Source organism: Lithobates pipiens, unplaced genomic scaffold, assembly GCF_037356315.1.
Source record: "Lithobates pipiens isolate NorthernLeopardFrog02 unplaced genomic scaffold, aLitPip1_a1.2 Scaffold_27, whole genome shotgun sequence".
In the NCBI taxonomy this organism is placed as follows: Eukaryota; Metazoa; Chordata; class Amphibia; order Anura; family Ranidae; genus Lithobates; species Lithobates pipiens.
The window spans coordinates 162,751,818-162,776,000 of NW_027507788.1; the positions used below are offsets into that span (position 1 = coordinate 162,751,818).

Consider the following 24,183-nt stretch of genomic DNA (forward strand, 5'->3'; position numbering starts at 1 on the left):
TATGTGATCACTGATTGATATACGTAAGGTCACTTTTTCTTTCTTTTTTAGCGCTACACTATATTTTAATATTTGCAAATGATTCACTGTTTTATATCCTTGTGATTGTGTTAGCAGCTTTATTTTTGGGTTTTTCTGGGATAGCGCAGTGTTACTTGGTATTAGCAAATCTTTTTTCCCTGACAAGATTACAGGGGAAATTAATTCTTATGTTTGTCAGTGTGCGTGTTATCTGTGTGCCAGGAATGGTTTAGCTCATTAGTGATAGGATAGTGACGTACCCAGAGCTTTTATTTCTTTATGTGAGAAGGAGCAATAGGGGAAATTGTATTGCAATCACCAGTCAGGGTATATTTTGAAACTCAGGTGATTAGTCACATATTCCTGTTTCCTTCCCCTGTATACAGCAGATGACTCAACTGGCATTTACTGCATTTTTTTTTCCCTCACCTGAATCCTATGTAACAATGACCACAGGTGTAACTGAAAGCCAGGGTTCCACTATATACAATTTTAGTTGCAGCTATGGTTGTGAATTGTTTTAGGCTTCTTTATCAAATGGTCCTGTTTTATTTAATGATGCTAATTATTAACACTTAACATTCATCCTGTGTGATGGTAGAAACATTTGCACTGGCGGCATCACACCGGAGAGTCTTCCTTGATGTACAGTGACCTATTCATTGTTTTCTTTTATCTTTCTTTTAGTATACAAATAAATAAGGGCATTTAAAGTATGCACAAAACCAAGACCTTTTGGTCAGTTTTAGATGAAATGTGAAAGGATTAGCATCTCTGCCAAGCTTTTATTGCTGTCAGTCTCCCTGATCTGACAGGAGTACAGAACTAAGTGCACTCCTGTGACCCACAGGAAAAATATGGCCAAAAGAGCTTGGACCATGTTTCCCTTTTCTAAAAGTATGAAAAATAATTGATTGAACCAGGAATTTAAAGTGGTTGTAAAGTCAGAGTAGGACTACTGCCAGCCCCTCTGTTATACCAAGGTGTACTACACTGTGTACATATTTAACCGCTTGCCAACCGCCCATCGTTGATTGACGGCGGCACAATGACAGTCCTGCACAAATCGCTGTATAGGTCACGTGCGCCAGCGGCGTGGTGTAGGAGCTTGTGCACGTGACTGATGGCCGCCGGATACTCGCGATTGCTCCTGAGAATGGAGATCTGTCCATGTAAACAGACAGATCTCCATTCTGTCAGGGGTGAGGAGAGTGATATGTTGTTCCTAATGCTTAGGAGCAACGATTGGTCTCCTCACCCAGGCAGTCCCCTCCCTCCTCAGTTAGAATCACTCCCTAGGCTACACAATCCCTTGATCGCCCCCTAGTGTTAACCCCTTCCCTGACAATGATATTTATACAGTAATCAGTGGCTATTTATAGCTCTGATCGCTGTTTAAATGTCCCAATTTAGTGTCAGATCTGTCCGCCGTAATGTTGCAGTCCTGCTAAATATCGCAGATGGCTGCGATTACTAGTAAAAAATAATAATAATAAAATGCCATAAATCTATCCCTTATTTTGTAGATGCTATAACTTTTCTGCAAACCAATCAATATACACCCATTGCGATATATATATATTTTTTTTCCTACCAAAAATGTGTAGAAGAATGCATATTGGCCTAAACTGAGGAAGAAATTCGTTTTTTTTTATATTCTTTATTTGGGGGGATATTTATTATAGCAAAAAGTAAAAAATATTGCTTTTTTCAAAGTAGTCTATCTTTTTGTTAATAGCGCAAAAAATAAAAACTGCACAGGCGATCAAATACCACCAAAAGAAAGCTCTATCTGTTGGGGGGGGGGACATAAATTTTGTTTGGGTACCCAGTCAGGAACAGGCTATGTTCCTCTGTGGCTGAAGTGGTTAAAATGATGCCAATAAATGCTTTATTTCACATCACCCTGTGTGGTCATGTGAACACCCCCCCCCCCCCCCAAACTAAGGACTACAGCAGGAGGGGGCTGAGATCCCCTTCTGACATCAGCTGGGAGATCACGTGACTGCTGTGCTGCCTGCTGAACACCTCCCACTGTAGCCCTTAGATCAGGGGAGGAGAGTAGCAGGAGATAACATTCACATGACCACACAGAGGTGATTTTTAAAGGTATACTACACAGTGTAAATGTTTGTTTTAACCAGTTCAATAAAGGGCACTTATACACCTTCCTGCCCAGACCAATTTTAACCTCTCAGAGCTATTGCACTTTGAATGACAACTGCATGGTCATGCGACGCTGTACTCAAACTATTTATATCTATATACATTTTTTTTTACCCCCCCCCACAAACAGAGCTTCCTTTTGGTAGAATTTAATCCCCTCTGGGGTTTTCAAATTTGGCGCTACAAATAAAAAAACTGAAAATTTTTAAATAAAAAAAGATTTTCTTAGTTTCTGTTACTAAACTTTGTAAATAAGTAATTTTTCTCCACTAATGGGCGATGATGAGCACTGATTGGCACTGATGAGGTGGCACTTATATGCAGCACTGATAGGTGGCACTGAAGGGCACATACTGATAGGTGGCACATAGGCAGCACCAATCAGAGGCGCTGGCAGGCAACACTAATGGGCACAAAAGAAATCTCTATTTGTGGGAAAAAAAGGACGTCAATTTTGTTTGGGAGCCACGTCGGTTACAACCAGGTAGGCACCACATCTCCAACAATCATAATATACCTTCAAAATTCAAACATTTATGGGACTTTTTAGGTACCTTTTTAACATTTCAACATCATAGACTACACTTTATTGAAAAACTCCTTTAAATTCACAAATATTTAAAACCCATGTAAGTGCAGTAGGTGTTCTCAAATGTCTCACAAATACCAATGATGCCCTCAACTACCCACTGCACTGGCACGTTAGAATGCCTTTACAGTTAATAGTATGATTGTTTCCATACAGTTAGTCAATTATTGCAGTGAGATGTGGATAATTCTCAATGCCTCCAAGATCAAATATCTGCTTTATCAGGAGATATAGGCGGTATAGCACTAATATATCATAATTATTGTTTGCAAAGTCATTATGATCTAGACATACAATATCCTACATATGATTAAAACTTTAAAAAGTTCAAACCAGCTGTGCCATGAACCAGAAAAACTTTCCACGCACTAAGACTCCCGTGTGGTTCTGGGCTGATTCCTCACCATTCTCATGATCATTGAAACTCCATGAGGCCAGATCTTGCATGGAGCCCCAGACCGAGGCAGATTGACATTTATTTTGTGTTTCTTCCATTTGTGAATAATCACACCCACTGTTGTCACCCTCTCACCAAGCTGCTTGGCTATGGTCGGAATGGCCCTTTCCAGCCTTGTGTAGGTCTACAATCTTGTTCTTGATATCCTTGGACAGCTGTTTGGTCTTGGCTAGGGATGAGCTCAGGCGTGTTTGCATGTAACACGTGCAGAGGCCACCAGGAAGTCAGCGCTGCGCTAATCACAGGCAGCGAGACATTGCCCCGATACGTGGCTGCAGAGATTGGGCAATGTCTCACTGCCTGTGATTAGTGCAGCGCTGCGCAGACTTCCTGGCGGGCTCTGCACGTGTTCCATGCAAACACGCCTGAGCTCATCCCTAGTCTTGGCCATGGTGGAGAGATTGCAATTTGATTGCTTCTGTGGACAGGTGTCCTTTTTTTATACAGGTTACAAGCTGAGATTAGGAGCTCTCCCTTTAAGATAGTGCTCCTAATCTCAGCTTGTTACCTGTGTACAAAACACCTGGGAGTCAGAAATCTTGCTGATTGATAGGGGATCAAATACTTATTTCCCTCAATAAAGCAATTTATAACTTTTTCAAAATGCATTTTTCTGGATATTTTTGTTATTGTTCCGTGTCTCACTGTTAAAATAAATCTACTATTAAAATTATAAACTGATCATTTCTTTGTTAGTGGGCAAATGCACAAAATCAGCAAGGGATAAAATACCTTTTTCCCTCACTGTATATTGATCACCAAACGGATTGGCTTTAGCCCAATTTGTAACGGCTCAGGCAGGTTAACTGTGACAGAAAGAGGCTTCTAGTACATTGTATGGTACCCCAGTAAACTAATAAAAACATGCGGGGCAGATTATTTTGAATCCTTTAAGCGGCATTTACTGTAGGAAGGGTGTTTTTTGGATGGTGAACTGTATTGGATTTCTGCCAGACATATCCCTTGGTGTTGAGTCCAAAAAATAACATTTTATTCTCATCTGACATAATACTTTTTTCCATGTGGCCTCAGCATCTTCAAGGTGTGTTTTGGCAAAGCTCAATCATGACTGCATGTGGTCTGTCTTGAGGTGTGGCTTTTTTTTATTCTTTTCAAATAAAAAGCTGACGTAGTGACATAGTTGGAGTATACGTACTAATCATAAGGCATTAAAGCGAAGATTTTTTTTCACTTTGTATGGGTAAGTGCTAATGCATAGAACCTGTCGAGGTTCTGCTGGCCCAGCATTTGATGTAAACAATATAAGATTTGTGTCTTTGTAGTGAGTCAGAATAGGGCTCTAATGTCTGCACTAGGGATAGGCGAACGGTTCGGGCTGAACTTTGGTTGTTCGGATGTTCAGTGAACACCAAACAATATGCCGTGTTTGGAGCAAATTTGAAAGCCGTTGGAACAAAGTTAAAGTCTATGGTACACTGACATTAAAAATCAAGTGGTAATTTTAAAGGCTCGTATGCAAGTTATTGTCATAAAAATTGTTTGGGGACCTGGGTCCCCAAGCACGGCTGCTTTTTCGGGCGCAGTGATTTTTTGAATGCTTAAAGTGAAACAATAAAAATGAATTATTCCTTTAAATATCATGCTTGAGGGGTGTCTATAGTATGCGTGTAAAGTGGCACATTTTTCCTGTGTTTAGAACTATACCACCGCAAAATGACATTTCTAAAGAAAAAGTTGTCATTCAAAACTGCGGCTGGAATGAAATGTGGGGTCTCGGCAATATAGATAAAACACATAAAAAAAAAAAAAAAAAGGGCATGGGTCGTAAACCCCCCCCCCCCACCCGGTCCATTACCAGGCCCTTTGGGTCCAGTATGAATATTAAGGGGGACCCAAACCAAATTTATGTGATTAGCGGAGTGCCGACTTCCTGGCGGGCTCTGCACGTGGGGTGTGCGAACACACCAAATCTCATCCTTAGTCATGTGACATCCAGGAAGTGTTGAGTCCCAGAATGCACTGCAATGCTGAATCACAGAAAAGGGTGTAATACAGTTTTTACCATTTTGGACACCTCCCTCATTACAATATGCCCTTCCACCCACTTTCTCATTTATATCTACCATCAGCTATGTAGTGCAAGGGTTTGATTTGCACATATTTACACATTGAATAGATTGTTCATGTGGGTCCTCCTATTCCACTGTTCTGGTAAATCTAAAGGAAATTGTACAGATATTGTACAATTAGATTGCATAGTGTATGGCCAGCTTTATATATGTACATCAGAGGGAGTGGATGGAGACACTCTGTTGTCAAGCCCCAAACACATCTCTACGTAGTGGGAATTCACATTTCTGCATATTCTCATACAAGCAGTCTGATCGTTCCTTTCCAGTCACATCCCCAGTGAATCAGTGACTAAGTAAAACGTCAGATCAAGGCTTATTTACATAACTGTTTTTTTTTTTCGTTTTTTTTATGATTATGTATGTATGATAGCGACAAAAGGCATTATATTTTTCCTTTTAGCATATTGAGTTTTGTATGGTTTATGCAGGCTATATTTCAGTGTGGCAACTTTCACTAGCCGCAGACGGTACACATTGTTTATAAACGAAGGTCAGGCCCTGACACAGGGAGAGGATAAATGCCTGCACAGATACATGATGACAGCCCAAGGCCCAAATGACGTTATGGTGGCAAGGGTGAGACTGAAATCATTGTGCAGCTAGAAAAAACATGTTGGTGCCTTACTTTTTATATGCCTTTTATAACTCACCTTAAACTGGCTGTAAACCTCAGTCATGCGAGTTGAACAAAGCACACATTACTACAGTGTTTACTCGCCTCTACCCAAATCAAAGTGTCCTTCCTGTCTGCCGTCTAGCTCCTCTATTGTGAGTATGAGTCACTTCTGACAAGTTTTCCTGATACTACAAGTAAATAGGCATAGATGCCTCATAAACCTTTTATGGCTGGGTACACATATAAGCACGCAAGCGGCCCACTGAGTCCGGTGCGTCCTCGCTCACCATTTCCAATTTCAGCCTGAATTATTTTTTTTGACACACAGCGTTCCTGTGCAAATCGCACCGGAGCCGCTGTGGAGATGTGAACTGGCGCCATAGAGAGCCAGTCACAATCTCCTGCTATTGCGAATTCCCGCATCCAATTCCCACTAGTGTGAGCCCAGCCTTAATAAAGCTGATGTTTTTAAATTGAGGGGATTGTGGTATTTGATCAGATTTCTTTCATCACCTTTTGGATTTTTCATGATGGTTGGATTGTCCACATATGTCAGAGTTGATACCTAGCTCATATCATCGTTTCTTACTTGATAATCGATGCGGTGGAAATAACGTATTGCCCCCTCTCACCGATTTGTCTTTACTTCCAGGAATATCCTGTTTTTTGTTTTGTTTTTTTCTTGTTTTTATTGACTGACTGTTTTGTAATGCAGAAATATTGGGGTCTTCTCATTCACATCAAGAGTTTTACATGGAAGGGTTATAGTTAGGGTTGCACCGATACCGAGTATTTGCAAAAGTATCGGTACTCGTGCACCGATACCTGAAACCGATACATTCACGCTCGGTTCTTTGAGCTGTCAGTGGGTCTCCCCGTTGACCGCTGAAGTGTTAAAAGGATCAAAGGGATGAACAAATGTTCCTCTGTTTAACCCCTTATTAACCCTTAATTTACTTTAATCAGCCTTAATTAACTCCCTACTATTCTCCTCCATTAAATTATTATTATTTTCCTGCTTTTTTTTTTTTTTTGCGTCTATTTTATAAACGATAAACAATTAAAACTTTTTTAATTTTTTTATTTTTTTTGGCTTTGTTAGTGAATATTTTTACACATATATATTAACATATATTTACATATTTCACATTGAAAAGCGCAAAATAAAAAAAAATGTCATTTGTAAATAACTTTTCAATGCTTTGTACCATTGCTGACAGCTGAAGTGAAAACAAAACAGTTGCAGTAGGTATCAGTTACTGGTATCAGCGAGTACTAAAAAAAAAAAAAAGATGGTATCGGTGCATCTCTTAGCCCCCGTTCACACCTATGCGAATTAGATGTGGCATCCAATTCGCAGGACATTTTAAAATGCAATCAAATGAATGTATCTTGTTCACATATGTGCGTTGCATTCGCACTGTGCGCATTGCACAAAAAACGTGTGCGTTTTCTGGGCATTGCGGTGCAAATTACAAGCACATTAATTATCCTCTATGTGAACGTATCTGATTCGCAGATTCATTCCATTCTGAACAAGAAATCTTTCCTTGTTCTCACTACATCTCCCCCCTCCTCTCCCCCCTCTCCCTGCTCAGCTGATGTGCAGATAGAACGGAGCAATCTCTTCACTGAGAAAATGTAGCTGGAATTCCCACCGCACTGGTGTGAACCCGGGCTTATAGCTGCATTTTATTTTTTTTGCTTAAGGTCGAGTTCAGCTTACCTTGAAAAGTTATTCTTGTGTTCAGCCCCCATGCAGTTGTTATTATGTATTGTATTATGAATGATACAGAGCATGTTATGAGCAATCATTGTTGACCTTGGTTCTGGACTCAAAAGGTGAGATCAGTTCTCTGTAACCCCGCTGCTGCTCTCTGTTCCTTATGCTAATGACCAAAATGACTTATGTTGACAAGTAGAAATACTTTTGGGGCTACACACAGTACAAACTGGGAATTTACAGATATTTCAGATATTTCCTGTCTACCTTCGGGCACAGATCTGTAGTTTCTGTAGAGAATTGCAGTGCAACTTCATATCACGGGTTCCAACTACATTATATCAACATATATACTACAAAATGATAGTTCTGGCATTGTTTGTATTGCTTGGAGACATCATGGTGTCATGTCTGTGTTTTTCCAGTGTGCTATCTGTGTGACTTCTTTTATTGTAAGATTACAGAACCACATACCGTACCCGTATCTATCCACCTTTCATCTCTTTGCATCACCGCCTAAAGAAAAAAAAAAAACAACAAAAAAAAATCTGTAATATCTTTTTCGTGGTGTGTGCATTACAGGACACAGGATGTAGTATTCTGGAATCAATGTGTTATGCTGCTGCTATCTACAGGTCACTGCCAAACAAAAAAATAAAAAATAAAATAAAAAATAAAAACACTAAGGACAGCCCAGTATAACTCTTTCCAATCTGTGTGCCTCACCCGGTGTCCTGTAATATACCCCAAGAAAAATAATTTTACTGGTAAGAAAAAAAATATATATATCATTTTCGGAATCGTACATTGCAGGGCACAGGATGACTCATTCTGATGTTCTGTAGAGCATCTCTCAAAACAAAGGATGCATTTGATATGTATCAGAAGGATACACATTCTGGATGTTTGACGTATAATACACACATGAGCTCTGACTGTCGAAAGACAGAAGAATTTATCACAAAAAAAAAAAAAAACAGGATCCCGGGACATACACTTACCGGCCACTTTATTAGGCATACCTGTTCAATTGCTTTGAGCATTCCAAAAACTGCTGATCTACTGGGATTTTCACGCACAATCATCTCCCGGGTCTACAGAGAATTGTCAGAAAAATAGAAAATATCCAGTGAGTGGCAGTTGTGTGGAGGAAAATGCCTTGTTGATGTCAGAGACGAATGGGCAGACAAGATGATAGAAAGGCAACAGTGACTCAAATAACCATCTCTAAATGCACAACACATCAAACTTTGAAGCAGATGGGCTACAGAAGCTGAAGACAACACCAGGTGCCACGCATTGCAGCTAAGAACAGAAAACTGAGGCTACAATAAGCAAAAGCTTACTAAAATTGGACAATAGAAGATTGGGAAAAATTTTGCCTGGTCTGATGAGTCTACATTTCAGCTGGTAGGGTTAGAATTTAGAGTAAACAACATGAAAGCATGGATCCATCCTTCCTTGTATCAATAGTTCAGACTGGTGGTGTAATGATGTGGGGGATATTTTCTTGGCAGACTTTGGGCCACTTCATACTAATTGAGCATCATTTAAACACCATGGCCTACCTGAGTATTGTTGCTGACCATGTCCATCCCTTTGTGACTAGTGTACCCGTCTTCTGATGGCTCCTCCAGCAGGATAATGCACCATGTCACAAAGCTCAAAACATCTCACCACTGGTTTCTTGAACATAACAAGGTCACTGTAGTCCAATGGCCTCCTCATTCACTAGATCTCAATCCAATAGAGCACTATTGGAATGTGGTGGAATGGGAGATTTGCATCATTGATGTGCAGCCAACAAATCTGCAGCAACTGTGTGATGCTATCGTGTCAAAATGGACCAAAATCTCTGAGGAATGTTTCCAACACCTTTTTGAATCTATGCAACAAAGAATTAAGCCAGTTCCAAAGGCAAAAGGGGGTCCAACCCAGTACTAGCAAGGTGTACCTAATAATAAAGTGGCTGGTGAGTGTAATGGTAAGTGGAAAAGCAGAGCTTGCAAGGGAAAATAAGACCTTTAGAGTATATAGCCTTTTATCCACGGGTCTTCAAACAGAGGGATATTTACAACAGAGACAGTCACACTTTTTTAGAAATCCCTTCTCTATAGGGTATAACTGGGCAAAACTCTTTGGAGGAGCAAAGAATTTGTCAGGTTTGGCCAGTCACTATACAGGATCAGATGGCCTCTAGGAGTAGCCAAAGCAGGCAGCTGCAGATCTAGACATGTGCACACTGCGTATACAAGGATCATGTTTTGGAGTAATATCTGCAGGCTGAGTCTTCCTCACATGCCAGTCAGGCTCTTGAGGATTCTGATGATATTACCCCCAGAATTATACATATACATGGTAGTGTCCTTGGGGTTGATCTACTAAAGCCATATCCACTTTGCACTACAAGTGCACTTGGAAGTGCAGTCACTGTAGATCAGAGGGGAATATCTAAAATGAGTGGAAGCTCTGCTGATTTCTATCATCCAATCATGTACAAACAAAAATGCCGTTTTTTATTTTCCTTACATGCCCCCCTTAGATCTACGACGACTGCACTTCCACATGCACTTGTAGTGAAAAGTGGATTTGCCTTTATAACACTCTCAAGAAAAACACACTTGGGGAATGAAGGCAAAGAAAATATATGAAGGGAATGAACAAGGTTCAGGAGGACAGTATTTTCAATAAGAAACCAAGTTCAAAAACATGGAGACGTGACCTCAAACTAGCAGGAGGAAAGTTTAAAATGAAGCATACAAGTATATGTATAGTATTTTAACAGAAGAGTAATTGATGCTTGGACTAGACTTCCAGCACAATTGGTCAGTCAACAGTAAATTCATTTTAAAACATGCTTGGATCCAATATTAGGTATACAAGCAGCTTGCTATGGGGGGCACTTGGAATGCAGGAGGAGCCAGGAGTGCCAGCTGGGGACCCCATAAGAAGGATCGGGCTGCTCTGTGCAAAACCATTGACTTGTTTGTTTAAAAAAAGAAATAAAATAATAAACCGTTACAATCACTTTATTAAAGTAGTTGTAAACCCTTTAAAAAAATTCCCCCCCCCCAAAAAAAAACCTGCAAGACAAAGGCATAAATGAGCTAGTATGCATAGCATACTAGCTCATTAAGAATTACTTACCTGAGATTGAAGCCCCTGCAGCGGTCGTCGTTCACCGCTCCGGTGGCCGACAACTTTCAGGGGTTTACTTCCGCGTGCATGCACCGGAGTGATGTAATCGCGGCTCCAGCCAATCACAGCGCCGGAGCCGCGATTACATCACTCCGGTGCATGCACGCGGGAGCCGACTGTAACGGCACAGTACAACTGAAGCAACGGCACATACGTGTCATTGCTTCAGTTTGCTTAAGTGTGCATGTTCCGATGACGTTGGCACATGCAAATACAGGGATATCTCCTAAACTGTGCATGTTAAGGAGATGTCTAGTGTAGCTATAGGTAAGCCTGATTCTAGGCTTACCTGTAGTATAAAGTGGTTGTAAAGGGTTTACAATCACTTTAAAAGCTACATTAAATTTTCCTTCCAATGTGCTTTCTTTCATTTCAGGCCAAAGGTTCTTTTCCCCGAAGAAATACTGCATGTATAACCTGATCAGAACATTCCAAACTGACTATCAGTCTTGCACAATTCAGAATTTTGGATGACTGCACACTCAATAGGGACAACAGCACACACTCTGCTCTGATTCTTTCCTCTGCTTCATGGCACTGGCCACCAGAGAACTGGTCTCATAATCACTGCTCAATTTTTTTTTTTTATGTGGTGGATTATGACCAGCTCAGCTCAAGTTGTCATTTTTTAAGAGGCGATTGTCGTTCCCAGCTTCAAAAAGTTTTAATGGGGAAAAATCCAAAGATATACAGTATAAGGCTGGGTTCACACCTCTGACGGATGCAGCTCGCAGCAGCGGTCCGGTGCATCCCTGTTCTCCATTTCAGGGACAAATCAGGGCAGAATTTTTGCCTGAATTTGGCCCTGAAACGGAGCCGAAGACGCACAGCTTTCCTGTGTAAGCCACTATGCAGCCACAACGGAGATCTGTGAACCAGCTCCATAGAGAGCCGGTCACAATCTCCTGTCATGCGAATTGGATGCGGGGAAAAAGCCACGTCCAATTTGCATACGTATAAACCCAGCCTAAGGGTTTTGGGAATTGGTTGTTTGATGGAACTCTGGTTATAGGAGTATTTCAGGTAAAGGGTTCTTTTATTGTGAAATTACCAGATGATGTAAAATGACGGTAAAAGCCATCTGTATTTGTCTTGTGGGTGTGAACAACCAGCAATATTAACTTAGCTTTAGGTTTATTCTTTAACAAACTCATAAACTTAGGGCAGGAAATTTGCACTTAGTCTCAGAAACACATTGTGATACATTGTTAACGTTGGAGGTTTTCAGCTGATTTTCTGAAGAACGAGATGAATTCCGAAGCGGTACTGGCAGGTAAGAGACTGGCATGGGAGGGGGCTGGATGCCACCTGGTAAATGACTCAGCTGCCTTTTCAAACTGTAGGGAGTAGACTGGTGCTTGTCCTAAAAATAATCATTGTCAAGTATTCTGCATTCTGTATGAGTTGTGTAATTATTTTATTGGGTTTATATCCTTTAATATACTCCTTTTTTTAAGCTTTGTTTTGTATTCATGTTTAAATTGTAATATTACGATTATGTTTATATTGGAGTCTGCCCTGTAAATGGGTGTTCTGGCAAACCAAGCATTGCAAACCTGATCCAAGCTCACAATTTACCTCTATCGAAGTGGCAGGGTGGGGGTGGACGGTGGCGCTAGCTTATTAGAGGATTGCATTGGTATCTCTCTATAAATTAAAGGGGATCTATGGTCGCAACATACACTTTTTATCATCAGTATTGTAAAAGAATACGAACAACCCAATAAAAGCTTATGTTGTGAGTTCTGCCTGTTTGCTGGCTGTCTCTTTACACAACTTCCTGGATTCCCTGCATGCTTTGCAGCTTCTCCTTTCAATTTCCAAGGACTACATATCCCATGGGACCTTGCTGCATGTAAACCGCGATTCCTGTTCTGACTCCTCCTCTTGAAACTCCTCCTTAGCTCCTCTGCGTTTTAGAAGGCAGGCTCTGTAAAATGTGACACATCGGTGTCTATGCAAGACATCATGAACATGTGCCACAGAATTCAAGGGAGTAAATGTGTGGGGTTCTTTACAAACGAAGTTTTCAAACTTCAAGATCATTCAAATTAATAGGAGTAGGCTAGAAATAATAGAAGTTCAATGTGGAATAAATAAATAATTATTTTTATAGTTATATAAATATATAATATAATACAATTATAGTTTGACCATACTGTCTGGAATTTGATATCCCTGGGAAAAGAACAGCCACTGTTTTTCATTTTTAAAACTGTCACCACAATGTTTAAATGATCTGTATTGTTCAAAGCGCATCTATGGTCAAAATATAAACCATATATTCATCACCACAATGATTTCTAACCTACTCATATTAATCTGAGCGATCTTGAAGTTTGTATACATATATGTTGTAAAGATCCCATCGCATTTACTTCCTTGAATTCTGTGACACGTATTGACTGTGGGTGGACACTGCTGTGTCGCACACCTCCCCGAGCCTGCCTTCCGAACTACAGAAGAGCTGAGAGGAGGGGTTTCATGAGGCGGAGACTTGCAGGCAGCAAGGTACCATGGGACATGTAATCCTTAGAAATTTAAAGTAAACCGCAGAAGAGAAGCCACAAAGCATACATGGAATCCAGAAAAGAGATGGCCATCAGACAGGCAGAACTCCACAACATGGAAGGGGATTTTTCATGTAAGCTTATATTGTATTGTCAGAAATCACTGTAGTGCTATTACAATGCTGATGTTTTAAAATGAAAGTGTATGCTGTGATCATAAATTTAATTTAGTATTCTTTTTACATAATCCGGGCCCTGAAAGTTGTGAAGAAAAGCTAGCCTGGCGGCTATCTTTCTACTGGAAATGATTAAAGTATGAATTGGGATGTAGCGAGTGTCTTATGGTGAAATTTGGATACAGGTGTCACACTTTTCTCAGAAAGTTGAGAGAGATGATGTATGTTACATTCACAATTCTTTAATGCACATTTCTGATTTGCTTTTCAGCTGTGTGTAGTTATACAACACTGCTAGGTATCTGGTGAGGGCTCATGATTGTGTAATTAGTGAATCTGTATATCTTGTTTTTATATTCAAGAGGTATTAAACACATAACCAAAAATGTAACAAAACATGTAGTGGCATTAGTTTTCCCTCCAGTTTTCACCTGCTGATCTGGCCAGTAACACCTCCTCTATAAGAGTGTCTCTGCTCTGGATGAAGGAGCATGGGGGGGGGGGGGGGGGGGCGGCACCTTGGACAGCAGAATTGTCAGTCAGGTGTGAGGGGAATGTTGGATGTACAAGCAGACTTGATAAGCAGTTATGACAACCGTTTTTTTTTTTTGTTTGTTTTTTGGGATAAAGGTTTTACGTAAACGAAAGCTGATAATTGTAAGCACCCCTTTCAGTGTTAAATGGTTTGTATCAACCCTGTAAATGCTACATCTAGAAGAGAGCTTGTTCTTTTGAAAAATAAGACTTACTGGCTGGATCACCAGGTGAAAATAGAAACAATAAAACAAATCAAATGCATCCATTATATCTAAGGAATGGTAAGCTGCAATATAATTTTTTTTGGATTTAATGTGAGTTTAGCTGTTGGGTAGGAAAAGCAGGAGACGTACAGTGTTTGGTGTGTTATAAGCATGTTAAATACACGTCTGTGAACTTTGTGGATTTCAAGCAGTTGGCACATCACAGTATCATTCTGGTAATAATGCAACTAAAGGAAAACTGTCTGTTGCCAGCAGCAGCCAATCATCTCTTTCATTCTCACAGTGTTGTCTGGTAGCATGAAAGGGAGTATCAGGTAGGTGCAGCCAACAAAAATTCCCCAACACCTTTAATTAATTTATTTTTTTATAATCTTTATTTAGTAAATTTTTCCATTTTACACAAAACATAAGAAAAGACAATTCTGGATATCTTATAAAACAGCCATAAACCGTTACCAAAACATATATTAATTCATAATTCTATATTGTGGTCTATGTTTGAGTCTTTTGTTTTGTTGACCAGCATATGTCCATCCAAGATCACAAAATTGCTTATCCAGACTCATATAAAACAATAGACATTAACCTATATAACACGTCCCCAAAACAAAAACAAAAAAAATTATTATAAAACAACAAAAAATTATAAAAATTATAAAAAGCAAATAAAAGCCCTACGGTATTGTTCTATATATAGTTTAATAATATTGTGGAGGTCCTGAACTCCTCCCATTGTTGGTATGTCTTTTAAAGTTTGTCCCCTAAGACCGGCTTCTGTTTTTATCATCATCTCTGGACACTGTATCTCGTTCATCTTACACACCCATTCCCCGATTGAGGGATCTACCTCCTTCCTCCACTTTTGAGCAATGAACTGTACATGCTGCTGTTAGCATAAGTTTTAAAATACTTTTCTTTATAGATTTTATCTAGCCTAGGATCATTGCCAGTACTGAAACCAATACATCTGGTTGTGCATCTTTGAGCAAAATGTCAGCACCACCGGCGAAAGGTACCATATGTGTGCCATTGTACCCCTTGCATTTTGACATCTCCAACAAACTTCTTAATTTTCCTTATTAAATTTATGCATATCTACAGGACATTTTTACCATCTTGCTAAGATTTTATAACTCCTTTCCTGATGTCTAATTGACAAGGATAAATTATGTGTCAAAAGAAAGGATCTTTCCCACTCCGATTTAGAGATGGTCCTTCCCACCTAGTTGCGTATGTTGACTCTTGTTCATTGTTTTTTGGGGGCAAATCTTTATATATTGTGAATAATGCATGGACAGGTTTATGCTCCTACAGTTATAATTGTTCAAATTCTGTTAATGGTCTATCTAACAGATTATTATTGAATATATGTTTGGAGTTGTTGATATTGTCATTGCATCCACTTATTCCTACATTCTGGGCCCAAGGAGTCCAATGGGGGGGGAGTTTTCTCTCCACCAGAGTCTGGGCCTCCCTTATGTCCTCATTTCTATACCATTTTAACAAGACCGAGCCTTCCATTGCTGGTAGAAACTGGGGATTACAGAATAAAGGTGTAATTTGCCCAATCTGGGTAGACCAATTCTCGTTTTTTAATAATATATCCTATGTTTTCAATGTGGAATATACCAAAATTGCCATTTCTCTATTGGGGGGCCGGACGTTCCTGTTTATCCATGGTAATGATTTCAATTTCATATCAGTGGTGTCCTCTAATTTCACCCATTTCTTGCTTTTTGTGTTATGGAACCAGTCCACTATCCTAGACATAAATACAGCACGGAGATATATTGAAAAGTCTGGAAGGCCAAACCTCCATTTTTCTTTGCCCTAATCAGTATATCTCTTCTAATTCAAGGCGATTTGTGTGCCCATATGAATCTCCTCACAGCTCTATGCAATTGGCCCAATAGATTCGTTGGAAAGAATATTGGGATTGTCTGGAATACGTATAACAACTTAGGCAGTATGTTCATTTTTACAATATTAATCCTTCCTATAAAGGAGTAAACGGTTCTGTCATATTTTTGAAGCAATTTAATTGTTTTGTGTTATCGGTAGATAGTTCAATTCTTGGAGCTTAGTTAAATCTCTAGGAATATATGTTCCCAGATATTTATTTTGCCACTTAAAAGAAAAATTTATTTGCAGAAGATCTATAGTCTTATTTGATAGTGTAATATTCAGAGCTTCTGATTTGTCATAATTGACTTTAAAATTGCTCAGCATTCCAAAATGGTTAAAGCGGGATTCCACCCTAAAGTGGAACCTCCGCTGATCGGATCCCCCCCCCCCTCCGGTGTCACAATTGACACCTTTCAGGGGGGAGGGGGGTGGAGATACCTGTCAAAGACAGGTATTTTCACCCACTTACGGGCATAGACTCCCACTGCTGGGACACACACGGGTCCCAGTGACAGCGCGGAGATTTCCTATTGCGCGGCGCGGCTCGCGCATGCGCAGTAGGGAACCGGGAAGTGAAGCCGATTCGTTTCACTTCCTGATTCCCTCACCTGGAATGGTGGCGGCAGCAGCCGAGGGCCGAGCGATCGATCGGCCTCGGCTGCCGGCATCGCTGGAACCCGGGACAGGTGAGTGTCCATTTATTAAAAGTCAGCAGCTGTAGTATTTATAGCTGCTGGCTTTTAATATTTTTTTTTTTTTGGTGGAATCCCTCTTTAAATTCCTGGATCAGGTTTGGCAAATCTCCTGCGTATACTGACATTTTGGATTCCGTTTCCTTGACTATATTCAAGTATTTTTACCATGAAGAAATTAGCCATGGCTAATCACCATAGATGAGGTTGAATTATGCCACGTACACACGTAGCAGACTATCCAGCGGACTTTTCCGCCGGACTTTTCGAACAAGCTACCTGCCCACACACAGTACTTTTACTTTGAACTATCCGCCGTACTTTTGAAATGAACGGACTCGCCCCCACACACGCGGAGGAAAGTCCGCTCATTTTGAGCGCGTCTCCAGGTCGCTGGCTGCGTCACCTGGTATGGACTTAAAGGGGAATCCCTACGCCAAAAAATCGACGTGGGGGACCCCCCTAGATCCATATCAGACCCTTATCCGAGCACGCTACCCGGCCGGCCAGGAAAGGGGGTGGGGACGAGTGAGCGCCCCCCCCTGAGCCGTACCAGGCCACGTGCCCTCAACATGGGGGGTGCCTTGGGGAAGGGGGGTCCATGCGGGCCCTCCCACCCCAAAGCACCTTGTCCCCATGTTGATGAGGACAAGGGCCTCTTCCCAACAACCCTGGCCATTGGTTGTTGGGGTCTGCGGGGGGCTTATCGGAATCCGTGAGCCCCCTTTAATAAGGGGGATCCCGGCCCCACCACACTATGTGAATGAGTATGGGGTACAATGTACCCCTACCCATTCACCTGTGAAAAAAAAGTAAAAAAAAAAACACAACACACAAGGGTTAAAATAGTTTATTGCACAGCTCCAGGGGTCTTCTTCTGTCTTCGGGGGTCTTCTCGTCGGACTCATCCGCTATCTTCTGCTCTTTTGCTACCTCTTTCACTAGCGGAGGAGCCCGGCTTTCTTGTTCGCCACTGCCCTCTTCTTTTGACTTCAAGGGTCTTGTCCCCCTCTTCGGGGGTCTTGTCCCCCTCTTCGGTTCTTCTTGCGGGGCCACCGCGCCTTCTTCAAGCTCTTTTACAAGCGGTGGCCCGGTCTTCTGTCGCCGCTGCCGCTGTCGCCGTCTTCTCTTCTGGAGATGTTGCCTCGTCGCTGTCTCCGGTCACAATGGCAGGGACGCGGTGTGCGGCGACTTTTATATAGGGACATCACCGGATGATGTCCCCGCCCATTATGATGTCACAGTCCCAGCATCCTCTGGGTAGCGTGCTCGGATAAGGGGCTGATATGGATCTAGGGGGGGGGGGCACGCCGATTTTTTTGGCATAGGGATTCCCCTTTAAGTCCATACCAGGTGATGGGGCCAGCGACGCCTCCTTCACTGGCCCCGGCTACCTGGAGACGCGCTCAAAATGAGCGGACTTTTCTCCGGGCGGGAAAAGTCCATTCATTTTAAAAGTACGGCGGACTGGCAAACACAACACACAAGGGTTAAAATAGTTTATTGCCGTTCTCAGGGGCTGCCTGGTGTTATAGACACCTCCCGGCCCACATGAAGAGACATCCCCTGATAGGGACGACACTACGGGTGGGGTCACAGATTTGCTCAAAGGGGTCGCTATCCACACCTAACTCCCCGCTATTTCCTATTATGGGGAACCCGCAATTCTCCCCTGGTATGGACCCCCATCTCCTGCAGGCCATGTCCAGTAGCAGGTGCACACAAGCACGATGTTTCCGGACAGGTGGGGACTGGCTGTCCATAGAGGCGCTCTGTAATACATCGGGACCCTATAAACTAGCCTTTTGGACTGCTGTCCAACTTAGACACTTTTTTCGAACCCTCCCATCCCCCCTTCAATTTGACGGACCATTGACTGCCTTTGAGGAATGTTGCTCTGGCAACGGGGTGCTTCCAAGAACGCTGTCTACAATGTACAATCTTCTTATTACACCCGGGGATGACGCTCATTTGACCTTCCTGACAAAATGGGAGAGGGACTTGAACTTTACTTTTCATCCGAGCCAGACTCAAAACATTGTAGCATTGGCCCTGAAATCTACCATCTGTAGGACCATACAGGAAACAAACTATAAAATTCTGACGAGATGGTACTTAACTCCTCAGGCTTTGCATTCTTTCTACCCGACCACCTCTGCGCTTTGTTGGAGATGCGGACTGGAACAGGGCACGTTGTTGCATGTGTTTTGGTCATGTTCGAAGTTGTCTCACTTTTGGTCCACTGTTAGGACCGTTATTCAAAAATTTACGGAGTATAATGTCCCCAATGACCCGGCCTTCTTCCTCCTGCACGTAAACACCATGTCCACTAAAAAGTACAAAAAATCCATTCTATGCCATCTGGTAAATGCCGCAAGAGCATGTATACCGCTCCACTGGAAAAGCCAGGCCCCTCCATCGGTGGCGTCCTGGGTTCGTAGGGTGGAGGAAATTAGTAGACTGGAGGACCTGGTGCTTACGGGGAGACAACAGCAGGAAAGATTTAGGAAAACATGGGCACTCTGGCACCAATTTATCTTCTCGCCCGAAGGGGTATCTCTGAGGACCTTGTAATATGATCAGCGATATATACTGCATGTGGGGTAGGGCAGTCCTGAATCAACCAGAAATCCCCCCCTTCCCCCCCTCACCTCACCCCCCTCTCCTTCCCCCCTCAGTCTCCCCTGTCAGTGTCCCTTCCCCTTCCCTCAATGGTCTCTGCCCTTGGTACTGGGTTTTTACCGGGGTATCAAGGTTCTGACGAGAGCCGGAGATAGGGGGAACTGAAGGGATTTAGGCTCCCGAGTACGCTTCTGACATGGAGGTGTTATGGGTGGGCCATGTACAATGTTTTCTATGATCCTATCTCTCCCTTGATCTCGGCAATATGTTCGATATGTGCTTCCCTTTTCCTCCCTCCCCTTTTTGTATCCCACTTCTATGTTGTATGACATGTCCATGCCCATGTTAGGCATTGTTTGAAAATTAATAAAATTTATATTTGAAAAAAATAAATAGTTTATTGCACAGCTCCGGGGGTCTTCTTCCGTCTTCAGGGGTCTTCTCGCCGGACTCATCCGCTATCTTCTGCTCTTTTGCTAGCTCTTTCACTAGTGGAGGAGCCCGGCTTTCTTCTTCGCCGCCGCCCTCTTCTTTTGACTTCGAGGGTCTTGTCCCCCTCTTCGGTTCTTCTTGCCGGGCCACCGCGCCTTCTTCAAGCTCTTTTACAAGCGGTCTTCTGTCGCCGCTGCCACTGTCGCGTCTTCTCTTCTGGAGATGTTGCCTCGTCGCTGTCTCCGGTCACAATGGCAGGAACGCGGCGTGCGGTGACTTTTATATAGGGACATCACCGGATCCCCACCCATTATGATGTCACAGTCCCAGCATCTTCTGGGTAGCGTGCTCGGATAAGGGTCTGATATGGATCTAGGGGGGGACCCCCACGCCGATTTTTCGGTGTAGGGATTCCCCTTTAAGTCCATACCAGGTGACGGGCCAGCGACGCCTCCTTCGCTGGCCCCGGCTACCTGGAGACGCGCTCAAAATGAGCAGACTTTTCTCCGGGCGGGAAAAGTCCATTAATTTCAAAAGTACGGCGAACTGGCACACACACAGCCGGATTGTCCGCCGAAAAGCGAGTCCGGCGGACAGATTGGAGTGCAAAACTACTTTCTTAGTCCGCCGGACTTTTGGGTTAAAAAAGTCAGCCGGAACCTACACACGGCGGGCTTTTCCACCGGATTGTTTGATCGTGTGTATGAGGCATTACTAAAACTGGAGAGTACAAAGTCAGGTGCAGCTGTGCATGGTATCCAAATCCGCTTCTAAATTCAGCTTGTTCGGTTAATCTTTCACAATAAAACCTGTAAGCTGATTGGTTTCTATGCAGAGATGCACCAGATTTTGCACTCTCCAGTTTCAGTAACTATGTAACCCCAACGGGTCTAACTTACAGTGTAGCCAAAAACAGAGAGGTGCAACAACATATGTGGCCAATAGAAGAAAAGTTCAAGTTAACACTTAACCACCTCAGCCCCAGAAGAATTTACGCCCTTAATGATCAGGCCTTTTTTCGAGGTGCGGCACTGCATTGCTTTAACTGACAATTGCGCGGCTGTGTGACGTTGTACCCAAACAAAATTTATGTCCCTTTTTTTTCCCCCCACAAATAGAGCTTTATGTTGGTGGTATTTTATCAAGTTTTTTAGTGGGACTTCAACATTGCAGCAGACAGATTGGACACTTTTGACACTTTTTTTGGGACCAGTGATATTTGTACAGCGATCAGTGCTATAAAAATGCACTGATCACTGGTATAAATGACACTGGCACGGAAGAGGTTAACACCAGGGGGTGATCAAGGAGTTAAGTATTCCCTGGGAGGTGTTTATAACTGTGGGCGGGAGTGGACTGACAGGGAGTACAGAGAGATCGCTGTTCCTAAACACTAGGAACAGACGATCACTCTGTACTCCCCTGACAGAACGAGGATCTGTTTTACATTGACAGATCCCCGTTCTGGCTCTCTGTGGATCGATCCTGGGTGGCCGGCTGAACATCTTGGGCGCCTGGCCACGTGTATTGCCCCCCCCACTGTATCTATTGCATGAAGCGAAGTACACCTACGGTAATTGGTGCAATAGAGCCAACCTGTCGCCGTATAACTACGGCGGCTGGTCGGCAAGTGATTAAAGTGATTGTAAAGGTGTCATACTTGCCTCCTCTGTGCAAGGGTTTTGCATAGAGCTGCCCGATCCTCCTCTTTTGGGGTGCCCCGGCGGCACTCTCGCCTCTCCTCCTCATCGAGTACCCCCACGGTTCAATCCATTGAGGACCTGAGACAGTGGCTGGAGCTGCTGGGCTTGTGCTCGTTGCTGGAATGATCAGGTTCAGGTAAGTAAAAGAGGGGCTCTGGGGGCAGCTGCACCACAGAAGTTTTTTCAGCTTAATGCATAGAATGCATTAAAGTGGATGTAAACCCAATGTCACCCTTTCTAAACTACTGCAATATTGGTTATCTAGAAGGATATACATGCCTCCTGCATGTATACTTTTCTGTCAAATGTCTCTCATCTGTCTGTTATGAGACCCGAAAAACTGCAGATTTTGTGTGAAAGTCCTCAGTGAGCTTGCAGGGCGGTCAAAGTCCTGCAAGCCGCATCTTTGGAGCGCTGTAGGAGCGGTGTATTTACCGCTCCTAAAGCGCCCCTTCCCATTGAAAACAATGGGGCAGCGCTGCAAACCCGCCTGCAAAGCGCTGCTGTATTGGCGATTTGTGGGCGGTTTTAATCCTTTTTCGGCCGCTAGCGGGTGTTAAAACTGCACAGCGCCGCTAAAACTATGGTAGAGTGTCGCGAAATATAGCACCGCTTTACCGCTAGCACACGCAACGCCCCACTGTGAAAGTAGCTTTAGGCTAGTGCACAAGATATGTAAATCACCTGTCAATTACAGCAAGGGGGAAGAACAGACAAAGATTTCACAGATTGTCCATTTTATTTCACTGAAAAAAGATATGAGGATTGCTCAGAGCTGGATTAACTCTTTGTGGCAAGAGTGGGCACAGCTGATCTGAAATCCCTTACTCTATATTGTGCCAGACAAAAAAATAAATAAAAATTTTCGGGTTTACATCCACTTTAAGCTGAAAACTCTTGAGACTTTACAACTCCTTTTTAATTGTTAAATTTACCTTTTCTTCTATCCATCACATGCGGTTGATAAAGCACATGGTCATCGCACCCCTTTTCTCTGTTTTCAGCTTTCTCCTACCGCTAGGAGCATCAAGACCTCCCCTTCATAGATTTGTTGAACACTTACTTTGGACATTACCCAGTGGTTTCACACAGGTTAATTTTTTTTCTCAATCCACATGATAATACAGTGTGCCAATACTTTTTTTATTTTTATTTTTTACTTTGCTTTTTGCTAACTTACAGCATACACTTGTTTTTTTTTTCATAGCGCCCAATAACAAACTGTCTATCTCATTTGTTTAACTTGCACTGGAAGCCTTACTGATGGCACCATATTGCCAGATACTGCAATAACAAGAATAAACATAAAACAATTTGTATTGCTGGGGATGCTAGTATATTATTTGAACTCAGTGGCTTAATTTGTCTTATGGAAACCAACAAATGAAATCATTTGGTACTTTTCGTTTTTATTCAATCCTGTTTATTAACATCTCAATGCCATGCTGTAGGTGTGGTACAGAGGACTTGGACTTTTGCCCGGTAATATTTTCAGAATGATGCTGCTTTTCTCTTTAGCAACTCTCTACTGACTATAAAACAATAGTCGTCATTTATCCAATGCAGTCATTACACCTGCTGCAAACTTTATATAGACAAGGGTTGTACCTGACTGTCGGGCTCATGGGTCTCTCACTCATCACTAGGAGGAAATTGGCTCAGAGCGATTCATTGAACGATTATGGTAAGAGGAACACAGGAACTGCCTAACCGATTACATACCTAGAATTTTCTTTTGCCTTGTGCCCTGGAAACTTGGGTCACCTATATAATTTTCCTTTGTCGTTCTTTTTTCCCGAGGGAGGTTGTTAATCCTTTCTATGTAAAGGTCATGTCAGCTACTTTAATTTTCTGTATTTATGTGCATCTGCTCCTGCACTTTCCTATCATTGAAAAAAAAAATGCTTACCTAATGTTCTACAATTTGAGGGAAGTCACTGGAGAATTCACTGGAGAGGTTCGGTGCTATAACTCGCTGGCTTCTCTTCTCATTTGGTAATCTGTACTACTGAAAGTGGATAGATTGTCAGTAAATCGTACATTTGACTTCTGTTGCATGTTGTTTTTTTTCCCCACATGCGTATGTTATATAAACAAGATGGCTTGTGTCACTTTATCACTTTATCATTTTGTGGCAATTTATAAAATGTTACTTGAAAAAGTCAAGTTCAACTTTTACTGTCGGAAAGTAGCAGATCATTGTGGAACCTTATTTTACTGATGTTATTTGAATAACGTAATTTATTTTTGTTTTAATATTTTGTTACATTTTGAAGAACTTTTAATCAGTTTTTGAATCACTCTTAGGCTCGGTTCACACAGGGGCGGCATGACTTGCAGCGCGACTCACAGACGCGACCTGCAAACGACTTCAGCGGCGACTTGCAAAACGACTTCTGTATAGAAGTCAATGCAAGTCGCCTGAAGTCGCCCCAAAAATAGTACAGGAACCTTTTTTCTAAGTCAGAGCGACTTGAGTCGCTCCTATTAGAACGGTTCCATAGTACAGAATGGAGCGC

General features: G+C 42.3%; 1 protein-coding gene across 17 annotated transcripts in view; it reads left to right on the plus strand.

Annotated features, from left to right (window-relative positions):
• The window catches only part of LOC143934321 (CMP-N-acetylneuraminate-beta-galactosamide-alpha-2,3-sialyltransferase 4-like), a 368,047-nt gene that overhangs the window by 276,471 nt on the left and 67,393 nt on the right, over positions 1 to 24,183 (plus strand). The window contains exon 1 of one of the 17 annotated variants that reach the window (XM_077457836.1): positions 12,065 to 12,136. The exons of 15 other annotated variants lie outside the window; for them this stretch is intronic. Coding sequence is in view for 1 of the 2 variants with exons in the window: in XM_077457831.1 (XP_077313957.1) it covers positions 23,346 to 23,348 (3 nt within the window). In the remaining variant the exon portion in view is untranslated. Of the gene's footprint in view, positions 1 to 12,064; positions 12,137 to 23,219; positions 23,349 to 24,183 lie in introns of those variants that run through there. One more of the 17 variants, XM_077457831.1, reaches the window with a different exon arrangement.